At 31.7% G+C, this 16321-nt stretch overlaps 2 protein-coding genes across 5 annotated transcripts in view; one reads left to right on the plus strand and one right to left on the minus strand.

The window, feature by feature from the left end:
* LOC125073264 (protein 4.1 homolog) overlaps nucleotides 1-9515 on the minus strand; it is a 74866-nt gene extending 65351 nt beyond the window's left edge. For all 3 annotated transcript variants that reach the window (XM_047684009.1, XM_047684008.1, XM_047684007.1), the window contains exon 1: nucleotides 9179-9515. The gene's annotated coding sequence lies outside the window, so the exon portion shown is untranslated. The remainder of the gene's footprint in view (nucleotides 1-9178) is intronic.
* A 768-nt stretch (nucleotides 9516-10283) lies between these two features.
* Nucleotides 10284-15810, plus strand: LOC125073342 (vacuolar protein sorting-associated protein 28 homolog). 2 transcript variants are annotated; one of them, XM_047684131.1, is made up of 7 exons: nucleotides 10284-10445; nucleotides 10532-10592; nucleotides 10972-11167; nucleotides 11667-11768; nucleotides 13685-13819; nucleotides 14283-14418; nucleotides 15652-15810. In XM_047684131.1, exons 1-6 carry the CDS (start codon nucleotides 10439-10441, stop codon nucleotides 14412-14414), a joined length of 633 nt encoding a protein of 210 aa, XP_047540087.1. In that variant the 5' UTR covers nucleotides 10284-10438; the 3' UTR covers nucleotides 14415-14418; nucleotides 15652-15810. The 2 variants fall into 2 exon arrangements, with proteins under 2 accessions (XP_047540087.1, XP_047540088.1); XM_047684132.1 differs by having other exon boundaries at nucleotides 14283-14414.
* The last annotated feature ends 511 nt before the right edge of the window (nucleotides 15811-16321 follow it).

Consider the following 16321-nt stretch of genomic DNA (forward strand, 5'->3'; position numbering starts at 1 on the left):
CTTAAGATATGAAATATCATTTTATACATCTATCATTAAAAATGTTTTACTGAAGTTATTCCCTTTGAAGGTTATTCACTCGTATGTTCTTGTTTATTTACTTTTAGAAACGCTTACATTCAATGAGTGTTAATGAACGCAACGAGCTCGTCTAGGAAACCTGTGTTCCGCCCACACAGGACCCGGCCAAACGACATCGCGTGGGTTGCCTAAATTGTTACTTGTATCTCAGCTATATAGCTTTGTTTTTAATTTGACTTGTCCTCCTTGGGCCTGGATATTTCAATTAGATCCGTCGTGATCCCTCAAATCTCGCTTGTGACAAATATTTGTCTGAGTCATACAGATTATGTTCGTAGTATTGCATCCTTTTATGTTACTTTTGTGGATATTCTGTTATAAGAGAGTATTTTAAACCACAAGTTCACATGTGAATGTATAAACGCAGATGTACTCTCCATTCACTAAATTTTTTGGATTATTTATATTGGGACGGTTATCCAACTCAACCTTGTTGTTGTGACTTGGTGGTAGAACTAGGTGGTAGGTGGTAAAATAAAAGCAAAGATAAGAAAATAATGGTTTTCCTAAATATTTAAAATCTTAAAATAGCGAGCAAGTAAAATATCTTATGAACCGGGAAGTTAATAAATTTTATCTTTACTTTTAAACGCATTTAATTGTATTCACAAAGACAAGACGAATCATAATTGTAAACAATAAGGCTATCGTTGTTTATCGCTATTCAGTAATAAGAGGTACGAAATACTTAATCGTAATCTTGAACTTATAATAAGTAACAGGACCGAAGTAACTGTTTATATCGAACCCCCATGGAGAGTTCCTGTTAGTAATTGATTAGATCAATTATACATTGACGGGCAGCCTGAGAGACGTTTCCTCTCCTCGATATGGGCATACGACTTGATTGAATGAGATCCAAGAAAGTCGACTAGCGGGAGTGTGTCGCGACGTGGTGACGACTAAAGGCTCCGGTATGCCTTGGCTTTATATACTTTGTTATTTTATTTTATGAAGGCAGAGCTAATGGCCTACCTGATACAAATGAGCTTCGCCCAAAAACATTGTTATGCAGGAAGTATTCATAACAAAGATCTAATGTTTTTAGTAATTGTACTTACACTGGTTCTCATCGTTCAAACTAAAATAAAAAGATAAAGTAAAAATGGTCGGGGAATAGAGGAGCTTATCCTGCACTAAATACCTAGGTTAGCAAAAACAAAAATTTCATTGATATGATAACTGGTTGCCGTTACTTGTTTTGTTGGCAAAACCAGGGAAATTAGCTTTAATATCCAACTCGTTATGAATAATATCAGATATTAGTTAACACAAAACTCATAGTAAAAACTCAAAAATCTTTATTCAATATAGAAGCGTACACTTGCTTATTCACTGAAAAAAATCTACCACCGGTTCAGATATAACCCGAAAAGAAAAGTGCGAAAAAAACGCAGCAGAATTTTAATTTTGTCATATTTTAAAACTATATTTTTAAAAATAATAAAAAAAAATCATTATTATAGACGAGGTCTGGAGGCTTCACACACTCTTTTTAAAAATAACCAAGCCAAAATTATGGCAGATATTTTGTCTATATTTTGTTCTATCCCAAATAAGGCTTACATTGTTCCCAGGGTTCCATATTTACCTTTCAATAAGTAATTAAAAGATCAAAATAACAAAATACTTTGTTACAGCATAACAGTTACGAGAAGATTCTTCGTTTCCTAATAAAGAAAGTAAAAAAAAAAAATTATAAACTCTTGACCGATGATAAAAAGCGGTCAGAATTTTTAAGTAATCGCTGCAAAACTGGTTGAAGAGGAAGACAAACCCATTTAAAGACACAAAAAACTGTGATCTTTTTGGATACACGAACATTTCCGAACTGGTTTACGTTTGAAATTTGCAGCGACCGTTAATAACCGCTCTTGCAAGTTTGTTATTTGATTGTTTTGGTTCTTTACAAGAATAAGTTCAATCCAACATTTATTTCCAGCATTAATAAATTTTTATTCCAACATTAAGGTCTCCAATACTTTATTTTGGATATGACATAGAGGTTCTAAAATGCTGAAAACTCCTATAAAATATCCCGTTTTAAATACTTGTAGTAATAAAAATAACCATTATAAAGTTGGTTAAGGTTATTACGATAAATATAAACATATTTGACTTACCTTCCTTTTAGCTTATTTATTTACAAATTTGATTTATTTGATTTGATGAACAATATATTACATACTTCTTTCTCTAAACATCTGTCCTTAAAAAGAAAGGTCCGAAGCTGTCTGACAAAATTTCAACTCGATGATGCACAGTCAGCGTTTAACGGCCTTAAAAGCGTCTATCTAATTAGATGAGGTCAGCTGAATGCAAAATGTCACGTTCCGGTATTCAACCCAGAGACCTTTACACCGTGACACGTCACAGTGAAGATAGAAATGAAGGCAGGAATTAATATTATGTTAGTATCTTAAATGAGAAAATAATTTGAAAAACGTCAGTTGGTGTATATATACAATTCAATTGATTTACTAGTTAGTATTTCGATGAATGAAAAGTATTACAAATAATAAACCAGTATTCTACAAATATTATCTATTTATATTATAAGATTTTAAACAAGAAAAAGTTAAGTTTTTTAATAAGAAAAAATTAAAGATACAATTTAATAAAGTTCTTTGTCCAGAAGCATCTGCGGCAACTTAAACGGCGGACGGTTTGGAAAATCTCCGCAGAAATAATATTTAAGATAAAAGAACAATGAACGAACTTCCCAACGATAAAACAATTAATGTTACCGTTTAAAATTAATACTTTCACAACGCAACTGATAGAAATTAACACATAAAGTCATTATAAGTATTTACATTTTAGCATGCATTGAATGAGTTTAAGATATTTTTTTTTGAATCAGCCATAATACGGCCAGTTCGAACAAAATTCACTTGATTACAAGACGTTAAATATTATTTATGGACGCAAATTGAGACAGAAATAAGCACAAAATGTTTATGATTTATATTCTCCGGTTACTTGGAGCAAGTCACCCGCGAGTTCGATTGCATCTGACATCACGTCGACATACATAAAAGATCGTTTAAAACAAAATGCATTTCATACAAATAAAAATGTTACTTATTTAAGTAGACTCTTATATTTTTGGTTGTTTATGATACAGACCGGTGGACGGACAAATAAGCTAACTGATAGTAATTGGACAACATCGTCCTTCGAAATAGCCCCTTTAAGAAATATTAACTATTAATTAAATCATCAACGCGCCACTAACATTGGGATCTAAGATGTTATGACCCATCCGCCTGTAGTTGCACTGGCTCACTCAACCTTCGAGCCGAAACACAACAATACTAAGTAATGCTGTTTGGCGGTAGAATATCTGATTAGTGGGTGGTACATATCCAGACGGGCTTGCACAAAGCCCTGCCACCAAGTACTTGTCATATTAAAGTAGCATAGTAGATTTAACGAAGAAGAACCGGTAGAACTCAATATTTATTCTTTTCTCAAATTAAATATACATTCACAGTCAACTGGTTTATCATACTTTGTGTGTAATTTTAGTTGCAACTCGATCGCACGACAGACATTACGACATTTTCTAAGTATGAAGCAATCGTTGTCAACCTTACCTCTACTAGGGTACGTTTTGAGTGTTATAAGGAGCAGTATTTATTGCGTAAGTAAAAGTAGGTTTTAAAAATTGCTTTCTGTGAGATAAAAGCCTTATAAATAATAGACATATGCTTGACATTTGTGACGTCAAAGTTATAAAGACACAAGATGGTCCAGCGGATAAAGTACGTCTTAAACGCGATATATAATCCAGACCAGCATCACTAAGATTTCCTTTGTTTATTAATTATCTTGAGCGCTGTGTTAAAGAAAAGGTGATGGAATTGGGCCCCAATCTTCCTTAACACGTGACTGCCTCCAAAAAGGATGTTGTTTCATTAACGCCATTTCACTGAATCCAATATTTTGGACGTAATATATCTGTAATTTCGAATTGATAGTGCCGAATATCAAATTTCCAATACCATATTTCTCTATCACCAAAGAATGGAGGAAATTGCTTTACCAAGTTATCATTAAAGATCTTTAATCCCTACTGGTCATTGCTAAATATAGCAAAATTGGTGTACCTCACAATAGAATATAAAAAAGCTGTTAAACGTCCGAGAAAAAAAATCATTTTCATTTTCGAGACACCATTGAATCGTTAACATTATGTAATTACGAACACAACAATGGGGCCTATGGTGGCAACCTTGAGAAGTTCAACTAAAGGCAACTGTGACATCAGATAACTTTGTAAACGGTGAGATCTATGTAAAATATCACCTTTGTATTTATACTAAGTGCACACTACTGCGACTTATTTTGGGTTCAATCTTAGTTACTGACCAATAATTGTAAACATATGGATGTAAGTTCAAATTTTTACATGTGATCATAATTACAAAAAAGTATTTGTTTTATTTTTATTAAGGTTAATATAATAAGTAGTTTTATTTTATGATAAACAAACTATTAAACTGTCGTTAATGAATCATCAGTTGCCAAAATTTCATCCAACATTATTGTGGACATGGGTTTTCTTTATTTTATCTTATTTGCAAGAAGGTATGCAGACAAACAAATTAACCACCTGCTGGTTATTGGTCATCAAAGTAGTTAGACATTGACGCTTTACAAAATATCGAACAATCTTTACTTTACCAATACATCACCAACCTTAGGAACTAAGAAGTTATGTTCTTAACGATGTTATTTATCACCAAGATACCTTCCAAACTAAGAACCTTATCTACGAATTCTAGCTTGAATTTCGAATTAACTCTTCCGATCAAGCTAGCCAAGCTAAATTCAACACCATTTATAAATAAATTGAGATTAATAATACGAATGTATAATCGTTAATCGTGTACACTGAGGTCAAGTAGAAATCGCTGTTTAAAATCTTGTAATCTAACAAATCTGGCTTCATTTACAAGCTCTCTATAAACTCACTTAAATTTACAAGGATCTAAAATAATGATTTAAGATTGTACATGTTTTCTACGTCTATAATACTTGATATTAGTTCGATAAAAATACTTTTTTCCACTGTAAATAACGTTATTATAGTTTCATAATAAATGTTTCAAACAAGATATAATATTTATAATTTCCATAGCAATTACTATGTATATGTATTATTGTACTCGTAAAAAGTAAATAAGAACTTCGTACAACACACGGCTTCGTATTAGCTTAGGAGGCTGCAGATGCAGAGGTCTAGAGTTCAAACCCAGGGTCGAACCATTAAAAAGTAATTTAGTATATCTGTTAAGAAATTCTATTAAGTTTGGAATTAGGCAGCGTTCAGAGAGAGCGTGAAGCAACAGCTTCTTCGTACTGCACCTGAACTCCATCCGGTCGTGATAGATTGTTATCCCATCGGATTAAGAGCGTAAGTTATCGGACCAGTGTTTGCGCAAACACTTAATTATACTTAATATGGACACCGTGTCCGAATTAGGTCAAGTCAGGTAGACAATGTCGTTTTTATTGTAAAGTAAATATTTATTCAAATGAACGCACTCATTTATAGTGTTACGATAAGAACACGAAACAATTTAAATAATAGTATTCCGTGAACAAAAAATTAAAAATACCAAACAGAAGGCCGTGCTTGTACAACACGAATAAACAAATTCATCAATGGTATTCATACGCGGTCATGTTTGCTCACGCGTTGATATTTTTTGCTCAGTAGATAAGAATAATGACATTATGATAAAAATATCATTGATTTATTAACGAATTTTTACGCAAGGTGTGCCAATGTGATAAATGCATTAGTTTTATTTTTTTTAATGAATATATTCTGAACTATTTCTAATGGTTTCTTCTCAGGTCAGGGTGTTTTCTTTTTCCGAACCGGTGGTAGTGTTTAACTTGACAATCAATAAGAAAGTGTAATACTTCTATATTGAATAAAGGTATTTGAGTTTGAGTTTGAGTTTGAATGGAATGAGACTGGAAAATATATTATGTAGGTATGTGTATATTTTACGCAATTTATACTAATATTATAAATGCGAAAGTAATTATGTATGTCTGTCTATCTGTTAACCTAGAAGTTACACAGTTTCTCTGAACCCCATGGAAGGGCTAGGCTACTTTTTTCTACCGAGCCAGAAAACTAGTTTAATATTATATTTTTGCACTACTTTTGTCTGTATGTCGACATACCCGCATACATACACACCCGCTTGCTTGCAAGAGATCACTATTAGTGATAAGGCTACCTGCCTTCGCGTGTATTTTTATTTAATATTTTCCGTACTACTTATTATTTATGCAATTGGGTGCAATAAAGTTTTATACGTCTAACTTTATCTGTATTTTTTATTATGTTCAGAAAAATAATTATAGTTGAAATTAACATACATATTTTTTTTATCGTTACTAATTCCGTTGTTGATTTATTTTCCATCTTCCGTTTTGTACTTGTTCTAGTTGTTGATGCACTAAAACTATTACATTAAAAACTTTTTTGTCATAGGTAGGCGGACTGGGAAATGGGCCACCTGATGGTAAGTGGTCACCAACGCCCATAGATATTAGAGCTGTGAGATATATTAAATATTCCTTACACAGCCAATGCGCCGCCAACCTTAGATTAACTGATGAATTCGCGGGCGTCAACTAGTGCTGTATATTTATTTATGTATTTAGATCGAGAAGTTACACTTAAATCTACAACACAACACGAGATTTATTACGGAAAGATTAAATTTTATAATCTCTTTCTCGTAAAAAACGAATTTAGAAATAAAACTATTTTCTGACACGCTGCCCTGGTTACGAATACGATCATCCAACATTTTATCGTCGTATAAACACCGCCATTAGCAAAATAAACACACGTACACACTGATCGTAACGCATTCCTTGTTCTGAACTATAAATAATTCATAAACACTGATCTTATAACTCTGGATATGGAACGGAAATTGAGTTATATAGGTTTTAGGTAACCGGGAGTTAAACCACCCGCCTTTATCCAGGGTGCAGGTTGACAATAAACCGGACGCGTCGTTGATGATTTTGAAGTCTCAAACCATCGGTGAAGCGCCACAGGAGGTCTCTTTAAAATCCTTGGGAGGTTGCCAGAACACTGCTCGCACCCGGGCGTTTGTACTCAAGACAGGGAGCTAACTCTACTAATAAACTGTCACTTTATAGCAGTCAAATCGAAACGCAAACTGCCCTTTAGCTGTTTACCTATTCTACTAACACAACGATCCAGTTTCGGTTCGGAAACAGATGAATCGAATTGGTATCGGGAATTTATCGTAACCGTTATGAATAAGTAGAATTTGCTTTTAGTTCTCGTTTAATCTATATAGTATACCCTTTCTCATACTTTTTTTGGTTTAATTAGCTTAAAAGCAGATGGGTCATCTGCTTTTAAGCTAATTAAACCAAAAAAAGAGATCACTGGTGCCCATAGACATTTACGAAACCATGGGAACTACAAATGTGTTTCCTGGTATTTAAGATACCCGTTTACCACAATAACAACCCCCCTTGACCATCCCTTGAATAATGCCATTTGTAATGAAATGGGACACAGTAAGTCAACTTTTGAAACCGAAAATACATAGAATAAAATTAGTTAATTATTTGAGGGAAGAAGGTCATTCATCTATTTGATGAGAACGATATTTGTTTCTGTTTGATGAGATATAAAATGTTGCCAGTACAGAATGTTTCTGAAATATAAATATCTTGCATTGTGTTACAGCAAGCATAACTTAGGTCTATGATTAGGTTCAGTATGTTCATTTTTATAATACCCCACTAACTAGGCAAATATCCTTATCTAAGGAGCCTTAGGAGGCCAGACTGAACCGTCAAGTTTTATTAAGAAAGCAATTGACTATACTGTAATCAAATAAACCTCACATGTTAAATATACCTGAGTGAATTTATTTTGAACTGATAACTATAGATTTGGATACAAATGTTTATTGATGACATCAGGGAAACTATTATGGTCTATGATCAATGATGAAGTGATGTCATTGGGTCCATTCTAGTTAAAAGGTTGAGGCTAAAGGCAAGGTCCAAAATGCAAGGTCCTTTCAAATATAAAATGTAATATGCATAATAAGGCAATGATCTTAATTCACTGTCTGTTAAATTAAATTTTTATGCAACTTCAGTTTTAAACTGGTACAAATAATTTCAAGTTAGACATTTGTATAAAAAAATACTGATAAGTCCAATAATATTATAGATCATATTATGTTCGGGTAGCAAAGAGTCAATGTGTGTCAATATTGCATCTTCTGACTATTTGTACCTTCTTAAAGCCCAACTTGAAATTGAAAACAAATGTTAGGAAGTCTTTGCTACAGACAAAAAAAAACAAAAAGTTTTTTTTTTAATGTATTCATTATATTCTAAATTACTAAGTGAAAATTATATTGTATATTTTTCTTTATAACAAAAAATACTAAATATCTTGTTATTACACATATTCAGACAGTTTTTATGTTAAAAATAATATAACATTAATTATTATGCACTAGCGACCGGTTTGTAATGTAATGGCTTTGGTCATTAATGGAAATAACTATAAACACTACAAGCTAGGTTACACAAGGTATAAATTTCGTGGATTATTTTTTTATTCAAACTTTGTTTAAAAAAATATATTTTCAAAAAGTGCATTTTTAATTAGATTAATATTTTTTAGAAAGGTAACTTTGAATATAAAGGTAATATTTCGACAACATTCTTATCGGATTGTTGGTACTATAGCTACAATTATTTACAGTTATACGTCGCGAAGTCAGTCATGGCTTACGTTGTGGCCCAGTAGTACTTACTATAACAAAAAGTGGGACAACGCCGCGCCCAGCCCTAACCATCGCCCGTTCAACGTATTTCCGAGAAATTCCAATACGAAAAAAAAATCAAGTCTTTCAATTACACACAACAATCTGTGCATTGAAAAAAACTAAACAGTTTACTATTAGATGTAGAAAATACATACTAACAAATGCCGTACCAAGGAAAACATGATGTTTTTAATTCGCCGCTATTATTTAAAAAATGAATTAGCACTTACCTGTAAATTAACAAGATCCCATTAAAGGGCGATTCAGAATACGCGAAGATGTCCAAGTTTTCTCTGTGCCGTATTTCAGCACGTAAACATGAGTTGTAGACGTTGTAGTTCACAATTAAAGGAAGAACTGGTATTATCACTTACACCACGAATCCACCTTTAGAACTCACAAGCACAAACACTGTTTAGTAACGTATATCAGTTTATATGATAAAAGTTTTAAGCGACTTTTCACCGAGATTATTATTTTCATTCATCGCAAGGTGAAATCATTCGAGACGAGTGGCAGTTACGTTGCCCAACCGAAGAAACTACGATATTACGGGGCGCGGGCGCGGGAAGAAGGGTAGCTCGCGTCATCCGCCATATTGAAAGATTACGTCACCGCTTAACAATGCCAATTGCCAATTAAAAAATATTCAAACCGCGAAAGAATATTTAAACCAAAAACCGTTAGTCTTGTAAAGTATGACTTGCAAAAAAACTAGAATTATAAAACAAAACGTAACTATAATGATTAACGCATTCTAAAAAACAATAAAGACTTAAAATTCTTTTTTTATAATAATTCCTTTTGTCTTCGTGATCGAAGAGTGTACTAACACTAATTACTGTATTGAAGTGTATCATTATCTTAATTTGATATCTGATATATTTAATAATTTAACGAGCAAAAAATTAAGAATTCAAGCCCGTAAAAAACTATATTAGCTGTCAATCTCAAAATATAGATTTTGAAAGTTTCCTTTGCCCAGACACCAACTAAATTATTTACCCCCTAATAAGCGTGTTTTAAGGGGAAAAATCTTTAGAAATAAATATAGAGACAAAAAAACTTTATGTGTGAAATTCACACATGGTAGAAATGAAACATAACATTTCTTTAGAGTATCTCATTATCTTGTCTCATTTTTGTTTCATTGAGATTTAAATTACACGATTCTAAAGTTTCAGTTTAGCTGCTTTACTCGACCAATGAAATTAAAAACATTTTTTAATCTGACTTGGTAAATAATTAATAAATATTTAAAAAAATATTTTTTTAGATATTTTTATTTTGAACCTTGCAACTCTACAGGTTTGTGATAAGCGTGAAAGACTAAAAAAAAACAGTATTGTCAAATTTTCTATGAATATTGTTTAGTTGATTAATCGTGACTCTTAATTAATTTAAATGTTATAATATAGTTAAATCGTTTTAATTTTGAAGTGTATTATTAATTAAATAAGTATCAACTGTTGTATCTGCTACTAGATATTATGCAAGGTAATTACTTTAGTAGTAATATCGTTTTCTGTTTGGATAATCCTTTGTTTTTATAAATATAATTGTTATTTTTTTTTGATAAACAGACACAAGGCCTGAACTGTACGAAGAAGTGAAGCTGTATAGAAATGCAAGGGAACGAGAAAAGTAAGCTAATTTGATTCTTAAATAATATTTTAGCATAGAAATAGCTCGGCAAGTTGTATAATTTATTAAATGCTTAATAAAACTTAATTCCAAAACAGACCAGTGGTTAGAGTACTTTATTAAAAGACTAAAGACTGCTAGTGCAAAGCCTAGCAAACACGATTGAGATTAATATGCATAATTTGTATATATGACTCATTTTGTAATCCGCGTTTAAAAAAATACTTCCAGGAAACCTCTAAGTCTCATAAGAAAATTTGCTACAATTGTGTCTACCAAACTCCAGTGACGTAGCTTGATACACTCAAATGCCCAACCCCAGCAGTAGAATAAGTACAGATTACTATTAACCTTACTAAGTGTAACTTATTGCTTTCAGGCATGACAATATGGCAGAGTTATATGCAGTGGTGAGCACACTTCAACACCTCGAAAAGGCATACATGCGGGACTGTGTTCGTGCTCAAGAGTATACTGCAGCATGTAGCCGATTACTTGTGCAGTATAGAGTCGCCTTTAAGCAGGTTCAAGGTGATGAGTTCCCAACAATTGAGTCCTTTGTCACTAAATTTAGGGTAAGTTGGAAGAACTCTTAATAAATGTATGTGTCATTTTATTTCTAATGTCATGAGTAGTTTTTTAAGATAGGTATGTAGAGATATTTATTAGCGTTACCGGTATCATTTAAGTAATATGAGTTTTTCAAAAATTATATAATATATATTTGTAATCATTTAAAAATATACCAAGAAAAGATTTTTGTTAGTTCTCAAATCTCATCAATATTTAATTATATATAATTATAACTGAATATAATCTGTAATGTAATGCTTCTACCACTCTAAAATTCTTTATTCTAATTATTACTAATTATTTTTTGGACATATATACAATATCTTATTCTTGCTATCTTGACCGTTTGGGTCATGATTTATACAGGAACTATTTTTAATTCTTATTTGTATATATATATAGAGTTAGGGCCTTAATGTGTTAATAATTCTTATGTTAATTAATGATATGTCATTTATGGTAATGGTATATAATGTCAAATAATTATTTCATACATTACAGCTTGATTGCCCTGCGGCTCTGGAGAGGATACGTGAAAACAAACCAAACTTAATCAAAGATGACAAGGGCAACACAAACAAGTACATTGCTGAAATTGTGTCTGTAAGTTAATTAAAAGTCCATGTCTAAACAGCAATGTATCGCATCCAATTGGTGGGCTAGTGTAGTAGCAAGTATTTATTTATTTATAATACAAAACTGCAAACATATAATTACAGGACATGGTTGTCCTAATTCGATATTACAACACATTTATTAACAATATTTAAAATAAGTCTCTACGTTATATATGATAGTCCAAGTGGCTATAGTTGTGAGTTCACTCAGGCTGCAATAAAACAAATCTACCCTGTCGGCTATGACGTTGAGTGTACGTAATGTGCGCATCAGTCAACAAACTACTTTATATTTCTTAGTGTCAGGGTTAAAAAGAGCAGTAAATTAAAATCTTTTTTTCTATGCACGCTTTAAAACTATCTATGTACATCATTTTCAAAATTTCTACAAGTATTATCAGTGAGCTAATTGGTTATTGTAAAGTTATTGGTAGCTACAGCTAACAGAACAGATTAATTGTATGAAGTCAAAGATTGAGCAAATATAGTAATACTTTCAAATGAACATTTGTTAAAATCATTCCTTAGCTGTATATATAATAATTACATAGTGTAAAACAAAGTCGCTTACCGCTGTCTGTCCCTGTGTATGCTTAGATATTTAAAATTACACAATGATGTGGTTTTTTGTAATAGATAGATTGATTCAAGAAGGAGGTGTATATGTATAATACATGCACACTATAGTAGAGAAACACTGATAATTTTAGAGGTTTCTGAAGTAGTGTCGTAAATAAACACATTTTTGCGCTTACTTTGCAAAAGCTTGCTGAACCCTACGAGATAGATTTCTCAAAATAGTGTACTAAAAAGTATTGTACCCCATGAAAAGTCTACAAAAATGTCCCCAATGGGATATGTCTACCTCTTAGTGATAACCCACAATAACCATTTTTTATCGTTTACTTTTTACGAGAAATAATGGCTTATTTTCGAAGCGATTTTAAGCAATACATCATCCAATCCAATTAAGTACCTTAAATACGTTGTGCATTTAATATAGATCAATATGGCCCTTTACAGCATGTAATTTAAATGAATATTTTCGAAGATATTACAGATTTCAAACTGACTGAAAAACTGTAAACATTGTAAGACATTCTATAGTATATTCAGTATCAGCATTGCAGCCGTGCGAAGCTGGGGCAGGTCGCTAGTCGTAATAAAAAATAATATATATCTAAGAATACTTAACAAAACAAAAATGTCAATCTCAAATTCTTATTATAGGTCCTTTGCATTAATAAAATTAGCCAATCAGGACATTCAGGACTGGCTGCGGTGTAATTAATATTCTAATAATATCTAATAAGCGCAATGGTTTAAGGACCGTCTAGCAAAGTAATAAGTCGCAGGATTGATGTCCCCTTGGGTTATTGTGGCCCCACTCCTTACGCAAACTTTAAGCTTAGAAGGAGGGATAAATAGGAATATCAGTAATTCCTTATATTGGTGCATTGCTGCTATTCTATTTAAAAAATATATGTATACTTTTAATTTACTAACTATCTGCTTAAATTAACTGGCTTCTTGTTAAGCTGCAGATATTAATTTTCTGTACTGAAATAGCTATACTATAAAGCATGTTAAGTCAGTCTGCATTTTAAATCTTCCCACTGACTTCAGATTGCCATTTCTTCTTATAAATAAAGCAACTTGGAACTTGTGTTGTTACACAAACTATAATATAATGTACTATGCAAGTATCTCTTGAGGCTGAAGTGAGCAAAATTGCCTAAAAGGAGGACAACAGGAGTTTATTACTAACAGTATTTAAAACATGGTAAATATCCCGTTTTAAATACTGTTAGTAATAAAAATAACCATGTTAATTTAAAATCTTAAACGGGAGTTTAGTCGTTAAATTTGTATATTTTTAACTATACTGTTTTCCTTCCGTAGCTGTACATCACACTCATGGACAAGTTGCGCCTGGAGCTGCGCGCCATGGACATGATACAGCCAGAGTTGCGTGACCTCAAGGACACCATGGATCGTCTCGCTATGCTGCCTGAAGACTTTGAAGGGAAACTCAAGGTCAAATTAGTATAATATATTATATTCAAGTTTATTTGTTTAAGGATCTGTCTAAGGTTTTCGAAATAGCCGGTTTTATTTTGTCCCCTTGGATTGTAATAATTTTAATAAAACTGTAACCTTAAGTAAGGAGATAAAAAGGACTGTCAATGCCCGTCCACTCATAGCTAGCATTCCTTATAGTTCAAATTGACTTTGTAACAACGATGAATTTTCGAAGAATTTACAATATCAATTTTATTAAGGTTTCTTTTCCAACTGAAAAGTTATACCATTGCTTAAATTTGGAATAAATTACAAAAAAAAATACTTGATTGTAATGCATGCAATAAAACAAAAATTGAATCTGAATTTCGTACAGCTGTAATATTCAAAAATATAATACGTTATTGTTCCAAAAAAGGATGTGAAGCAAATGAAATGTTAATAATAACTATTTATATTATATTATGTCATGTTATAGGTACAAGAATGGCTGGACAAGTTATCAGAAATGTCTGCCTCCGATGAACTCTCGGAGAGTCAAGTCCGGCAACTTGTGTTCGACTTGGAAACATCATACGGATCCTTTAACAAATTCCTTCACAAGGATTAAGCAGGTATTTAGAAAATTACTTTAAGTTTAACTTAAGTTGCTGAACTTCAGCACAAGTTTTACACTGATTATAACCAGAATATTCATTATTCAAGTAGGCTCGTTAAAGTACATTTGAATAAAAAAAAACAAAATATACTTTATTCAAGTAGGCTTTTACAAGCACTTTTGAATCGTCATTTAACAAACTATTTTAAGTAAAGCTACCACCGGTTCTGGATGCAGATTCTACTTAGAAGAATCGGTAAGAAACTCAGTAGTTACTCTTTTTCAAAATCTAAAAATACAGTTAGTTAAATACAATTATATATGTACGTCATGTCTCCTGCCTGGAAGTCAACAAGCATTAACTCAGCGCTTTTTTATCATCTGTATAATCTTGTATCGAATAATATGCCTTCTTTACCGATGTATTTTTTACAAAAAATTTGAATTTGTGGAATGGCAAAGTTAAAAATTGTTACAGTGTTGAATTAAATGTTTAGCTACCACTGGTTTGGTAAATAGATTCTATCAATAAGAACTAGCAAGGAGCTCAGTAGTTACTCTTTTCCACGACTTTCATTAAAGTGTACGCCAGTAAAGCACAGTAAATTTTTTGTATACCCAGTAATTTATAAATACTAAGTCCACGCTTTTTATCTTTAATAGAATCTTGTATTGAGCAATATGCCTTATTTTTTAATGTGTTTTTTTTGACATAAAGGCTTTAAATTTTTTAATTTGTATATAATATTGTTGTAAACATATTGTGAAGCAACTGCAAGTATACGCTCTTTATTAAAAACATCCCGAAGGGAGTTACACTAGTATTCTATGACTGTAGGATATTTGGACAATTGTTCTTCAAAAAAATATATATTATTTTTACAAACGACCTCCGTGGTCGAGTAGTGCGTATACCGGTTTTCATGGGTACGCCAATCCGAGGTCCCGGGTTCGATTCCCGGCTGAGTCGATGTAGAAAAAGTTTATTAGTTTTCTATGTTGTCTTGGGTGTGGGTGTTTTGTGGTACCGTCGTTACTTCTGATTTTCCATAACACAAGTGTTTTAGCTTTAGTGTAAGTAACATTGGGATCAGAGTAATGTATGTGATGTTGTTCAATATTTATTTATTTATTAACACAATTAATTCCTACTTAATGAAAGTACTAATTTTTATCCCATATAAGAAGCTTAGGTAGGTAGATAAATAATTAAAAATATCCTGTCTTAGCGACTGATTTTCTTTTTCAGGTATAAGTAAAGCATTCTCGCGCCACGGAAACCATTTTGTTTTCTGTAATTATTATATTATAGGTACTCTCATCTCATGTAACATTTTATAAGATGTAATATAAATAAGATTTAATTATGTTAAAATATAATTATTACCAATAAATCTTAAAAAATATATTTCTTTTATTTTAATAATTAATATTATAATAGGAACTTTAAGTTTTAATAAGTTTTCAATAACTTCTCAATATATTAATGACGTCATCGCACGAGTTACGAGCGTTAAAGGTTTAAATGAAACGCATAACTGCAAGTTACAATACGTGATCATCACATGAAAGCGAACGTATAATTCACTTGCACGCAGTTTGGACTTGAATTAACATTACTAATTAATGACTTTACTTCAAATACCTATTAAATCTCTTATAACAGTGACAAGAAATATTGAAAATTCAGGATAATAATGAAGTTAATTTTTTTTTAAATAATTTTTTGCAAAGGCTAAGAATAATGAATAAATAGTCCGGATTTTTTTTAACTTTGACATAGTTTAGAAATATTAGCAAAATGTTTGATTCTTGAAATATACGATTAACTAAATTAGTAATTTTAAGTAAAGTTAATGTAGTTTAGGAATAGTAGTGTGAATGCTGTTTCATATAAAAAAAGAACAAAAACAAATAAC

The sequence above is a fragment of the Vanessa atalanta genome, chromosome 24 (assembly GCF_905147765.1).
Source record: "Vanessa atalanta chromosome 24, ilVanAtal1.2, whole genome shotgun sequence".
NCBI classification, from domain to species: Eukaryota; Metazoa; Arthropoda; class Insecta; order Lepidoptera; family Nymphalidae; genus Vanessa; species Vanessa atalanta.

Bases quoted from the DNA above. Each gene is read 5' to 3' on its own strand.
- LOC125073342 (XM_047684131.1), top strand. The intron at 10,593-10,971 runs GTAAGCTAATTT...TATTGCTTTCAG, and splicing joins AATGCAAGGGAACGAGAAAA to GCATGACAATATGGCAGAGT. The intron at 11,168-11,666 runs GTAAGTTGGAAG...CATACATTACAG, and splicing joins CCTTTGTCACTAAATTTAGG to CTTGATTGCCCTGCGGCTCT.